Below are 14,570 nucleotides of genomic sequence, written 5' to 3'. Positions count from 1 at the left end.
TTTTTGGCCTGGCATCTAAAGCCTGTTGTACTGCAGCTGCCAAGACTTGCCCTTGTTCATTAATATCTCTACATAATTTAATATATGTGTTTAAATCTTCATGTCTCCATGGTCTAATAACCTCTCTACAGCAACGATTTGCTTGGTCATAAGCCAGTTGTTTTATCAATGGCATTGCTTGTTCCGTATCCCCAAATATTTTGGCAGCCGTTTGAATTAGCCTATCTACAAAGTCAGCGTAAGGTTCATTAGCTCTCTGTATTACCTTAGATAGCTGACCTTGTAAATCTCCATGTCCTTGTAAAGTCTTCCATGCCCTAACTGCGTCTGCAGCAATTTGTGCATATATAGCAGGATCATATTCAATTTGTTGCCGCTGACCCTCATAAGGTCCTTTCCCTAGTAACATTTCTAGATTTCTTTGAGGGTAACCGGCTGCTGCATTTCGCCTAGCTGTCTCTGCGCAAAATTCCTCATTGGCAACCTTCCATAACAAATATTGTCCTCCATTTAGCACAGATTTACACATGCTAGCCCAATCTGCTGGCGTCATGTCCAAGTTAGTAATGGACTCTACCATGCTCACCGTGAAGGGAGCTTGGGGACCATAGGTTGTTACAGCCTCCTTTAACTGCTTCACTGTTTTAAAATCTAAAGCACGGTGAATTCGCTGCCCTCCTACCTGTTCAAGTACAGGGCATGCTAATCTTTGAGGTCCTGTCTCAGGATTCCATTTATCAACTACGGGGTTTGAGGGCCACTCAGCTGTCTCTATCGGTGGGGCTGTTGGTTGAATTAAACCCTCTTGTGATAAAACGGAGTTAGTAACAGCCTCCTGTTGTGGCCTTTTTCCTAACAACCCCTTTTCCTTTAAATTTTCTTCCTCTGTCTGACTAGCTCGAGAGACCTTCTCTTTTGCTTGATCTAAAATGTCTTTCTCCATGTTCTGAACCTCTAACAATTTACTTAACATCTTTTCAGTTTGTTTTAATCTACTATAAAGATAACACAACCCAATAAGATAACACAAAACAAAACTGAAATTGAATGAAGCAAAAACGGAATAAAAAATCGTTGTATCAATTTTCTCTTCCTCAGGGCCGACAAACTTCAAGCCTTTAGTCAACCATTTTTTTCCAGTTTGCCTGAGAAGTTTCTAGGGATAGGCAGCTTGAAACAAAAACAAAATAAATCAAAAGGAAAACACATTGTTTTTTGAAATGGTCACCCATTCTCTCACCTTCCCTCAGGGGCGAGCAATTTCACTTACCCCCAAGCTTCAGGCGTTCCGCGTACGAGCCACCAGATGCCGCAGTCTCTGGCTGGGCACAAATCACGAGTCTCCACACAGCTTGTAGATTCAAACAGCAATTCTTTATTCCCGAACTCACACCGGCCGTCTACAAACACGCTCTGGGGGAATCCACGTTCTCTGCCCAAATCCACTTCTCCCAAATCCACTACTCTGCCCAAATCCACTCCGCATGGGCTTCTGTCTCCCAAAATATACAGTCTGACCCTAAGCACTCAAGAGGAACTCAGCAGCAGGATACGCCCTATTCTAAAGGGGGAACACCCTAATCTCCTATTATGCTAAACTGCCCTATTCTAAAGGGGGAACACCCTAATCTCCTATTATGCTAAACCGCCCTATTCTAAAGGGGGAACACCCTAAACACGGATCCTGCCCTGGTCCTTGAGCAAGGTCACCTTTCAGAAGTCCTTCCACTAGACAGCATGGGAGTAAGCTGGCAAGGAATTTGTCATACCTACTTGGCTGATGGCTCCCACCAGTAATGTCAAAGTAATCCTTCAGCACTCCAGCCAAGTGTTCGTTGTGAGTCTTAAAACGTCGTTTTTTTCTGTGAAGCAGGTTTTTTCCTTCTCTGAATAGGAGCCACTTTCTTTGGTCCAGATTCCTGCATAGAAGAAATACCCTGTCGCTTCAAATATTCTTCAATTTTCTCCTCATCCATTGAATCCACAGTGACACTCCTCCAGAGTTTCTGGAATTCTTCATCTACAGAAAATTGACAGCTCTTATCATTGAAAAAAAGTATTTTCTTCTTATCAGGACGATTTACAAACAGTATCTGGTCCCCTAAAGCCTTGACAGCTTTCTGGGAATTGGGCAGTCCTTCTTCAATGTCTTCTAAAAGAATTTCTCCTAATCCTCGCTGGTCATGCTGATCTAAGAGCCTAAGTAGGGCCTTCTTATCTTTCAAGTTGTACTTGGGCTTGAAGGCATACTTCCCATCTACTACTTTAATTTTGGGATTGTTGACTAATGCCTCACTCATTAGCCATTGTTTCTGCTTGAGTCCAATATCTAAATGCTGTGTTTCATCCAAAATTTCTTCTAAAGTTAGAGGATGTGTATCTCCTCGCTGATGCCGTGTTTTCATGTAATTCACAATCTTGGCAAGAACACCAAACTTATATCCAGAGCTTCCTGAGAGAGCTTTCAAGTTAAATGATCCATTGCTATGATCAGAATTTTGTTTAGAGCCTGATGATCCTCCATGTTCTATCTTTGCTTTCTTTTTCTTTGATGATGATGATGACTCAGAAGACACTGAACGCCTTCTACTACAGGAGTGGAAAGAGCTCGTTTTTTGAACAGCTCCCTTTCTCTCAATAGGCTTGGATCCATAATGCTGAGCGAGGAAGATCGCCCCACGCGACCCGCCGCTACAGCCTCCCTGCGCCTCCGCCTCTGCCAGCCGCCCACGCCGGCACGGCCGCCCCTTCCCCCTCCTCTTCAGCGCCCCCGCCTGCCCAAACGCACGCCCGGCGCTGACCCACCAGGTCGGGGTCTCGCCTCTGGCGGCGGCTGTGGCAGCGGCTGCGGCGGTGGCGACTCCTAATTCCTAGGTCCTTGATTCATTTTGAGTTTAGTTTTGTGCATGGTGAGAAATAGGGGTTTAATTTCATTTTGTTGCATATGGATTTCCAGTTTTTCCAACACCATTTGTTGAAGAGGCTATCTTTTCTCCAATGCATGTTCTTGGCAACTGTGTTTAATATAAAATAATTGTAATTGTGTGGGTTAGTCTTTGTGTCCTCTATTCTATACCATTGGTCTACCAGTCTTGGTCTTGGTCTACCAATACCATGCTGTTTTTGTTACTGTTGCTCTGTAGTATAGTTTAAGGTCAGGTATAGCGATGCCACCTGCTTAACTCTTCTTGCTAAGGATTACTTTAGCCATTCTGGGTCTCTTATTTTTCAGATGAATTTCATGGTTGCTTTTTCTAATTCTATGAGGAATGCCATTGGAATTTTGATTGGAATTGCATTAAATCTGTATAGTGCTTTTGGTAGTATGGTCATTTTGCTAATATTAATTCTGCCTATCCAAGAGCAAGATAGATCTTTCCATCTTCTAAGGTTTTTGACTTCTGTCTTTAGGGTTTGGTAGCTTTCATTGTATAGATCTTTCACCACTTTCATTAAGTTGTTTCCCAAATCTTTTTTTTTTTTTTTTTGAGGCTATTGTGAATGGGATAGTTTTCCTCATTTCCTTCTCAGAGACTTTATCACTGATACACAGAAATGCCTTTGATTTATGGGTGTTGATTTTATATCCTGCTACTTTGCTGAATTCATTTGCTAGTTCTAGAAGTGTTCTGGTGGAATTTTTTGGGTCTTCTAGGTATAGAATCATATCATCAGCAAATAGTGCTAATTTAAGTTCTTCTTTTTCTATACATATCCCTTTGAATTCTTTCATCTAATTGCTCTGTCCAGTGTTTTAAGAACTATGTTAAAATAGAAGTGGTGAAAAAGGACATCCCTATCTTTTTCCAGTTTTTAGAGGGAATGCCTTCAATTTTTCTCCATTTAGAATGATGTTGGTCTTAGGCTTAGTGTAGAAAGCTATTACAATGTTGAGTTATGTTCCTGTTATCCCTATTTTTTCTAGTGTTTTGAACATAAAGGGGTGCTGTATTTTGTTCAGTGCTTTTTCTGCATCTATTGAGATGATCATATGATTCTTATCTTTAAGTCTATTGATGTGATGAATTAATTTATTGATTTTCATATGTTGAACCAACCTTGTATCCCTGGGATGAATCCTTTTGATTATGGTGCACAATCTTTTTTATATGTTTTTGTATTCAATTTGCCAGAATATTATTGAGAATTTTTGCATCTATGTTCAATAGACATATTGGACTGAAATTTTCTTTCTTTGATGTGTCTTTGCCTGGTGTGGGGATCAGGGTGATATTGGCCTCATAGAATGAGTTTGGAATTACTGCCTCGTTTTTTGTTTCCTGAAGTAAATTGAAGAATATTGTATTAGTTCTTCTTTAAAGGTCTTGTAGAAGTCAGCTGTGTATCCATCCAGTCCTGGGCTTTTCTTGGTTGGTAAGCTTTTGATGGTTTCTTATATTTCCTCACTTGATATTGCTCTGTTTAAATTGTGTATATCTTCCTGGCTCAATCTGGACAAATCATATGACTTAAGAAATTTGTCGATGCCTTCAGTGTCTTCTATTTTATTGAAGTATAAGATTTCAAAATAATTTGTAACTATTCTCTGTATTTCTGTGGTGTCTGTTGTGATATTAACTTTTTTATCATGTATGCTGGTAATTTGAGTTCTCTCCCTCTTTCTCTTCATTAGCGTGGCTAAGGGTCTGGCAATTTTATTTATTTTTTCAAGAACTAACTTTTTGTTTTGTCAATTTTTTCAGTTGTTTCTTTTGTTTAGATTTCATTGATTTCAGCTCTAATTTTAATTATTTCTTGCCTTCCACTGCTTTTGCTGCTGATTTGTTTTTCTTTTTCTAGACTTTGAGATGTAGTGTGAAGTCATTTTAGTTGTTGACTTTTTTTCTTTTAAGGAATGAACTCCATGCAATGAATTTTCCTCTTAGTATTGCTTTCATAGTTTCCCAGAGATTTTAATATGTTGTGTCTGTGTTCTCATTTACCTGTAAGAATTTTTTAATCTCCTCCTTGAGTTCTTCTGTAACCCATTGTTTATTTAGTAGCATATTGTTTAACCTCCAGGTAATGGAGAAATTTTTATTTTTTATTTTGTAACTGATGTTCAATTTCATTCCATTATGATCTGATAAAATGCATCATAGCATCTCTACTTTTTTGTATTTGCTAAGAGTTGTTTTGTGGCATAGTATATGGTCTGGTGGGTTTCTGTTCTCATGACTAAAAGGCTCAGGGGTCACTCCAGGTAAACTGGGCTGACTGGGCTGCACGAAATAACCACACAAGAGACACAAATACCTTTTACTTTGGGATCACTGTGACAGCTCCTCTGACCTTAAGGGTCCGCAGGAAGAGAGAGCGAGAGCATGTGCTGACCCCTTTTATTGAGAAGAAGCTATTCAAATGAGGCAAGGTATGATTCTTTTCAAGATGATTTACCTTTTATCTTTATTGTCTGATATCCTATCTTCTAAGTGGTCTACTCTGTTGGTGATGCTTTCATTTGAATTTTTAATTTGGTTTTTTATTTCTTTCATTTCAATGATTTCTGGTTTTTTTGTTTGTTCGTTTTTTTTAAGAACCTCAGGTTTCAGGGGGCTGAGTCTATCTTCGTGATTTCCACTGTCAGAAGGTTGACTGACACCTGGGTAGGCCACACCCAAGGGCAAAGTAAGAGAAGGGGACACACACAAGGCACTTCCAAGGAAGATTCTATCCTAAACAGGGCAAGGGGTTATATTACAAAGGAACAGGTGAGCATAGCTTCACCCACGGTGAAGCAAGACACACCCATGCACAAGACACCGGCCCTCGAACCCAAGAAGGGTGGGGAAAGCTCTGCCACATTTCTGCAACTGAGCGCCACAGCACCTAGCCGAGGAGTGTGACTCAAGTCACGTGTAAGGTTGGTTTCCCACAATGGTCTGTTTTAGAGAAGGACCCAAGTGCTGCTGAGAAGAACGTGTATCCACTTGATGCAGGTTAAAATATTCTATATGTTAGTTAAGTCTAAGTTATTGATTATATTATTGTGTTCTGTAGTGTCTTTATTCAATTTTTGTTTGAAAAATCTATCCAGTGGTGAGAGAGGTATGTTAAAAATACCCAAGAATATTGTGTTGTGGTCAGTTTGATTCCTGAACCTAAGAAGAGTTTGTTTGATGAGCATAGCTGCACCATTGTTTGAGGCATATATATTTATGATTATTATGTCTTGTTGGTGTATGGTTCCCTTGAGCAGTACCTAATGTCCATCTTTATCCCTTTTGATTAACCTTGGCTTGAAGTCTACTTTATTTGATATGTGCATGGTAACCCCTGCTTGCTTCCACAGTCCATGTGAGGGGTATGATTTTTCCCAACCTTTCCCCTTCAGTCTGTGTATGTCTTTTCCTATTAGATGAGTTTTCTGGAGGCAGCATATTGTTGTTTTTTTTAAAATGCAATCTGCTAGCATATGTCTTTTGATTAGTGAGTTTAAGCCATTAACATTTAGGGTTACTATTGAGACATGGTTTGTATTTCCAGCCATATTTGTTTATTTTTTTTTATTTGACTTGGTTTTCCTCTTTGATTAGTTTTTCCTTTAGTGTAGTACCTCCCTCTGCTGATTTTCATTGCTGTTTTTCATTTCCACTTCATGAAATATTTTGCCAAGGATGTTCTGTAGTGCCAATTTTCTAATTATAAATTCTTTTAACTTTTGTTTAACATGGAAGGTTTTTACTTCATCTTCAAATCTAAAGCTTAATTTTGCTGGATACAAGATTCTTGGTTGGCACCCATTATCTTTCAGAACTTGAAATATGTTGTTCCAGGATCTTCTAGCTTTCAGTGTCTGTGTTGAAAACTCTGCCATTATCCTAATTGGTTTTATTCTAAATGTAATCTGATTTCTTCCTCTTGTGGCTTTTAAAATTCTCTCCTTATTCTGTATGTTGGGCATTTTCATTATAATGTGCCTTGTTGTGAATCTGTTGTGATTTTGTACATTTGCTGTCTGTAGACTTCTTGAATTTGGATTTCCAATTCATTCGTCATGTTTGGAAAGTTTTCTGATATTATTTCATTGAATAGATTGTTCATTCCTTTTGTTTGGATCTCTGTACCTTTCTCTATCCCAATACCTTTTAAATTTGGTCTTTTTATGCTATCCCATTCTTGAATGTTCTGCTCATGGTTTCTTATCATTTTTGCTGTGTGGTCAGTGTTCTTTTCAAGATGATTTACCTTGTATCTTTATTGTCTGATATCCTATCTTCTAAGTGGTCTACTCTGTTGGTGATGCTTTCATTTGAATTTTTAATTTGGTTTTTTATTTCTTTCATTTCAATGATTTCTGGTTTTTTTGTTCTTTTTTTTTTAAGAACCTCTATCTCCCTTTTGCGGTGATCTTTTGCTTCTTGGATTTGTGTATGTAGCTCATTGTTGAAGTGATCTTTCACTGCCTGTATTTGTTGTTTTATGTCTTCTTTGCAATCCCAAAACATTTTAACCATGTATGTCCTGAAATCTTTTTCTGTCATTTTTTCTGCTGTAGCTGCCAATGCTGCCAATGATATGTTGTCTTGATTTGTTTGTGGTACTTTCTTCCACTGTCTTTTTATGTTGCTCATGTGTCTTCCTTTCCAGCTCTGTGTATCTGGTGTGTTATTGTTTTTATCCTATAGATTTGTAGGACCCTTGTTAGGGTTCCAAGATCCCTCCTTTATGGGGAAGGACAATGTTAACAGGTCCCAATATCAACAATATATCACCTATGAACAAATTGTTATTAAGACATTTACAGTTTAGTCTCATGTCCAGAAATGTTGGATTCAATTATTATTTAAAATATAATCAGTAGTTTCATTAAAAGATTTACATTCTGGCAGTGGACAATGAACTGGGGGTCAGGCATAGGACGATATGTTGAGGGGAAAAGATGTAAGGGTATAGAGAGACTACATCTTAGGGAATGTGGAGGAGAAATCTAATGAAGATGGTTAGTAGCAGGGGAATAGACAGGGAGTAATTTAGGGTAGACAAGTATGTGGGTAGATAGTAGAGTACATAAAACAAACACACCTGTATTTAGAAAAATATATATAGGATGTAAAATTAGTAAAATTTGGAGGGTGACTCAATCCTATTTTATGCAAAGTTCTTGTTTATACATATATCAGGGATGTGAGGGCCAGAGGATAGAAGGGTAGAAGAGAAAGAAGAAAACGTAGAAGGAGGAAAAAAACTCTTAGAGATCCTTTCTTGCTTCTCTTCTCATCCAGTAGGGGGAGTTGTCTGTTTTAAGCTGGTGTCTCTGCCCTCAGGATGGTGTAGGTAACCAGGGTGAGAAAACTGGACCTGGTGTGGAGCATCTTTTTTTGACCACTCATCTGACTTGAGCCCCTGGTATGGTCTCCCTCTCTTGCCTGGAGATTTCACAGATCCTGGTCTCTTTGTTATGCTCCAGACTTTAGTCCCCTCCCATCTCTTTCTTATCAGGTCCCATCTGCAGGACCTCTCACTCCAGGCTCACACCAGGTGGGCAGTGCCCTGTTTGAACTGCACTCCTATCCAACTGAGAGCTGTTTTTGTGTTGGGTGGCCACATGCTGAGTTATCACCGCTGGGGAGGAGCGGTGATAACCTGCTCAAATGGTGATCCCATCTGATAGCCATGCCCACCAAAAATGGCGAGAAAGGTTTTCCAAGATGGAGTTGGTCTGCTTCCAGCATGTCTGGTGATATGGGGACAGCTGGGGGATGGTCTTGTGCTGTGGATCAGTAGCAGCTGACTGACCTGCATGGGAGCAGAGAGTAGTCTGGAGTTGTGCAGAGGTGCTGATAGGTCATTTTGCTAAGCCATTTGTGAGTCTTGCATGAGCTAGAACTGTGGGTTTGGGTCTGGAGTCCAGAAACTTACCCAAGCGCAGAGGCTCTGATTTTTGCACGTGTGGTTGCAGCACTGGTGATTTCTGTGAAAATCCGCTGTATAGGGGTCTTCTCACACTCTCTGAGATGTTGTATTCTGTCTAGGCAAGACCTTGTGGATAAGCTGTCTGCTTTCTTGGTTTCCTGCCACAGAGCAGCCAGAAACAGGACTACCTCTATTCTGCCCGCCATCTTGCATCCACCCTCCATTTCTTAGTTATCTGTTTCTCTATTGTTAATATAGTTAGAGTTATATACATATGTATATATTTAGACCAGTTGAAACAATATGAGCATATGACCTTGACCTAAATTATTTCTATTCCTAAGACTGGCTGATAAGACAGTTATAGAAACTGCTTGGATTTTAATGATCACAGAAACACCAGACCTCTGAGAGGCAGCAGTATTTATTTGTTTCGGACCCATTCTTCTTTGTTTCTTCCCATTTTGAATGTCCTGAGTTAATTTTTGCCAAGTGACAGACTCCATATAAATATCAAAGTGCTTTATGAATAAGAACATGCTGTCTGGAGTTTCAAGGCATTTTATTAGGCACTTATGGGATCAAGTAGGATGAATTATCTAAGTATTATTGGGGAATAGGACTTTGTATTACTTGAAGAGAGGCAAACATTAAAGTCTTAGTCATACAGTTCATTTTTCCTTGGGTTCTGTGGACTAACAGTGGTTTATATTTAAAATAGATAATTGTTGAATCAATACCTCTCTTTAGAGATACCATTTTAATTCTTATCCTTAAGTAAAAACCATGATTAATTTTTACTAATGATGTGGAGAGCCACAGCACATGTTTTCTACTGTATACTATGGGAAGAGATTGGCAGAAACTGACAAAGGTGAAAGAAACAAGTATTCTGCTGATGAAATAAGAGAGATTTCCTAAGCCAGACTCCAAAAATCAAAGGTCAAATGTTTTCTCTGATATATGGAAGGTAGTCTAAAAGATCAGGGGAGGTAGAAGAAGGGAATTGAGAAGGAGGAATGACAGGATAATGGAAAAATCAGTGGAATGTTTGAACCTAACTTACCAGTATACATTATATGAATATATTACAGTGAATCATATTATGTATACCCAGAAGACACTAATTTTTTTAATAATATAAAATAGATCTTCAGTAGACTAGAGAAAAGGAAACAGGGAGGGTAAGTAAAATACTGGAGATTTAACTCCATGCATTTATAATTATCTCAAAATAAATCCTAATGTTATGTATAACTTATGAACCAATTAAAAATTTAAAAATAGATTTCCTAAGACAAAGCTTTTTTTTTTCCCTATTAGCACTCAAATTTTTAACAGTTCCTGAAAATCTAATAGCTACAGCCAAAAGGGTGTTTGCTGTCCACAGATAGCAAATAAAATATCAAGAAAAAATTAAATAACATTTATACATTTAAAAATGTGGATAAGGGCTGGGGATGTGGCTCAGTGATCTAGTGCCCCTGAGTTCAGTCCTGGTATCAAAAACAAAACAAAACAAAAAAATTTGGATACATATTTGTTGATTCACGGATAGGCTCAGTAATGTTAATTGTTCTTTTATATAAGAAAGCTAAGAGGAAGAAAATATGGCAAATTACAGAATTTGCATATTTGAAGTATATGTTATTTTTATCCCACAAGATAATTTTTAAAGAGAAATATGTATAGTTATCCTTATGAGTTAGTTTTAAAATATAATGGAGTTGAATTCCAATTATTCAACTTTTCTAATTCTTTGTCAGTAAAAAACAAGAATGTATTTCTATTTCTTGCACATTGACAATGCTAATTATCCATATTCAAAGGTTTTTGAATGCCAGGTACTAAAATTCCTTTAAAATTGAAATATATTAAATACAAAATCTCATTGTTAAGTTTATATATCATATCGATTTGTGTTTTCCATGAGCAATAGAAACCAAACGAGTTATCTCAGTACATTTAAATGGCTATAATATACTTTTAACTGTGAGTTGAAATAGAATTCCTTGCATGATTAGAAAAACTTGAAGATTTTTTTTGAAAGTTTCAAGTGTCCTCTGTTAATTTTTTTTTTGCAAAACTTACATCTCCTCTTCTTGGAAATTATGAAGTTCATTATTTTTCTATGTTCTTTCTAGGCAAAAGTTAAACAGCTAGAAGAACAACTGCAGTGTTTTACTGAAACCAGTTTACAGAATGAACATCTACGCAAGCTGAATAAGGCTCTAGAGGCCAAATATGCTCATGTATGTTTAATAACTTCAAAAGCTGATTGCTGTCTGATTGCTGTTCTGTTGTTTTAGTTTTTAAGAAATTGTTTGATGCCCTTTTCCCTACTTTACCATACAGTTCCAGAAGGATGAATATCCTCTCTTGATTCAACAAACATTTTTAAACACTACTGTGTACAAGATTCTACTAGGCCATAGAGGAATTCATATTATAAAGGTGCCTGAAGCAGAATCAAGACATTCAACTTGCTTCTAAGGATGTTTAGGAATGTACTTAATAAACCTTATTATAGAATAGAAAGTTATGCCTTTCAGAAAAAATATAGATTATATTAATGAGCATGCATAGAAAGCATTAATATGATTGGAAGCATTGGTAAATGCTTTCATAAAGGAAGTGTTTTTTTAATTTGAGCCTAAAAAATCTTAGCAGATGGGAGGAACAAGTATCTGTTTTTTGAATGATAGGCAAACTCAGAACTCAGTGCCAACAAGGTATACCTGCAACAGTCAGAAGCTCACCTGAAAGAGGTATTAATAGTGAAGATGTTTTCTTATCAGCAAGATGACTGTTGAGGCTGAAACCTTTGTAGGTCACATAACATTTCAACAAATTAATAGAGAAAAGTTAAACAAGCAAAATATATAAAACATTTAGTGAAGAACTTAACCCAGGAATGTGTTACCAAAAGAAAGTGGTTCTTTTAATGATTACAGATTATTAGGTTATTTTAAAAATCTTCAACTCTAGGTGTAAGCATGTATGATTTCTGTATCTACAATATTTGTGTGAATGGACCTCCTGTAACCAAGGTACTAGAATATGTCTTCCGGTGGAATACTCATGGAGTTCTAGCTACTTGCTCTACTGATGAGTGATGAGGTCACAAAGTTATAAGAGTGATCTCATTAGATATGCTCTCCTACAGGAAATTTGGTTTAAGACCTATTTCTTTACTAGGTCATACTTTACAGTGTGATCTCTTCATTCTGAAAGCAAAGGAACACATTTCCAAACATTTTTTTTTTTATTGTGGCTGCTGCTTTTTATTGCTGTTTCTCTGAGAGAAACAATTCCTTGAAAAATAGCACTAAATTTAGTTAATTTTTTATTTTGTTTATAAATGGTGATGCCACCAAGAAGAAGGAAATCTCCAGAGAGGCCAGCGTCTTCAAAATCCCTTGAAAGCTCTAGGCCTTATGTAAATAATGTAAAGGAGAGAACTTCAACAGTTGGTTTGCCCAGTGTTCTTCCAAACTCCACACGCCGTGTGAGTTTTGCACCTACACTGCCTTCTGTGAGAACATCTCAGGAGATTGGAGACTCCAGAATCTCTCTAAAGACACTTTTGAATGCTATTAAAACTATGGAGGGAAGATTAGAAGGCAAAATAGACATTCTTGCCTCAAGACCCTTACTAAACGATGAATCACCAAATTGTTTTAAACAGGATTTGGTAAGTGAAGAACACAAATAAAATCTTAGGGAAACTTCAGATTTATATAATAATGAAGAAAGCAGTAACAATCTAGGAAGATAATACTTAAAGATATGCATAACAACAAATAAATAGGTTCTTAACAAATAATAAAAACTGATGTAAATTTTGAAACCATTCTTGGCCATCAGCTAATTTTCATTTGGGCATAGAAAATTTGGCTTGAGTTACAATTGAGTTTTTATAAATCTAATTGAGTTTTTAAAAATTCAAAATTTCTAACTAATCTCAACATTTGAGCTAAAATGCTTGAATAAGTCATGATTTAAAAATAGAAAATAGGGGCTGGGGTTGTGGCTCAGCGATAGAGCGCTCATCTCGCACGCGCAGGAACCTGGGTTCAATCCTCAGCCCCATGTAAAAAATAAATGAATGAAATAAAGGTATTTTGTCCAACTATAAAATAAATATTTTAAAAAATAGAAATACATTAATCCAAGAATCCTCATGAAATTGAACATTCCAGAGAGAACTTATTAGAGCATCCATCTTTGCTGGAAGTTTAAAAATAAAAAGTACTATAGATGATCTTATGAAGTAGACTACTATTTAGATACTTTGTGTAAACAGTTTTGTTAGCAATATTGTGTGTGTGTGTGTAAATATATCTTGTAAACACTGGTAAAATTTTAAAAATTAAAACGTATTATTTTTTAGAAAAAAAATCAATAGATCTTTAGAACCAATGAATTGGCTTCTTTGTACTATTCTGGAATCCTTACAGAAAAAGTTAAAGTATTTTAAATGTTGCAGACATTCTTGGTTGCTGTTGGGAGCATAAATGGTACAAATTCCTATGGAGTACAACTTGGTAATAATTATGACAAAATTAGATCTCACAATTTAACTTCTAGGATTTTTCCTTACATATTTAGTAGCTTATACACATGACCTGTTTAAAGATTACTTACTGAAGAGTTGTTGATGAATAGCAAAAGGCTGCAAGCAACCAGAATCCAATCAGACTGGCTAGATAAATCACATGTATCTTAGCTTGAAATCTACTTCAAGATATGTATGTTATTAGGTTAAAACAAGGTTCAGAAATAAATAGATAGTATTTTACTGTTTGCATGCAAAAAGGGCAGGGAAATAAACAATATATACATGCATATTTATTTGTATATGCATTGTGTTTATAATACGCTGGTAAAATTTTTGAGGAAGGAAACTATGGCTGAGAGATTTTTTTACATTTTTTTGTACATTAAAATAATAAGGTGAATGTGCTATGTGTTCAAATAGTTAACTTATGGATATATTTCATTTTCAATAAAACTGAAAGCTAAGGAAGAATGGTCTTTTCAACAAATTGTGCTAGAATAATTGGATATCCATGTGTAAAAATAAAAACTATTTTATCCATACTTCACACCATATATAAAAATTAATTGAAAATGGATCATAGATCTGAATGTAAACTCTAAAACTATAAAGCTAGAAGAAAACGTAAAAAGACATCTTTGTGATCTTGGGTTACACAAAAATTTCTTAAATTTAACATCAGAAGTGTGATCCAGAGGGTTGGTTCTATGGTAGAGCACTTGCCTAGCATGCATGAGGCTCTAGGTTTGATTCTCAGTACCAGGGGAATCAAGGAACAAAAATTATAATCAATAAAGGGACAAAAGTGGTAAATTGTACTTTATTAGAATTGACATGTGCATTCTTTGAAGGCATTAAGAGAAATAAAGAAATGATCAACAGACTGGGAGGAAATATTTACAAACCACTTTTGTGATTAAGGTCTTTTCTCTAGAATGGGTTTTTAAAAAATCTCAAAATTCATTAGGGAAACAACCCAGTAACAAGAATGGGTAAAATATCAAACAGATATTTCAAAAAAAGATACATGAATGATAGATAAGCACTTGAAAGTTATTAAACATCCACCATTAGGGAAATTCAGTGAGATATTACCATACACCTATAAGAAGGTCTAAAATTTTTCATACCAAGTTATCATACCAAGTGTTAG

At 36.5% G+C, this 14,570-nt stretch overlaps 1 protein-coding gene and 1 pseudogene across 2 annotated transcripts in view; one reads left to right on the top strand and one right to left on the bottom strand.

Moving 5' to 3' along the window:
* Ccdc150 (coiled-coil domain containing 150) overlaps window positions 1-14,570 on the top strand; it is a 107,231-nt gene that overhangs the window by 66,443 nt on the left and 26,218 nt on the right. Inside the window, exon 15 of one of the 2 annotated variants that reach the window (XM_076866119.2) lies at window positions 11,001-11,108. In XM_076866119.2, the coding sequence (XP_076722234.2) occupies window positions 11,001-11,108 (108 nt within the window). Of the gene's footprint in view, window positions 1-11,000; window positions 11,109-12,223; window positions 12,551-14,570 lie in introns of those variants that run through there. The other variant, XM_077110262.1, reaches the window with a different exon arrangement.
* Window positions 1,811-2,822, bottom strand: LOC143407087 (general transcription factor IIE subunit 2 pseudogene; annotated as a pseudogene).

Source organism: Callospermophilus lateralis, chromosome 9 (assembly GCF_048772815.1).
Source record: "Callospermophilus lateralis isolate mCalLat2 chromosome 9, mCalLat2.hap1, whole genome shotgun sequence".
NCBI lineage: Eukaryota > Metazoa > Chordata > Mammalia > Rodentia > Sciuridae > Callospermophilus > Callospermophilus lateralis.
This window is presented reverse-complemented; position numbering and strand designations above follow the sequence as displayed.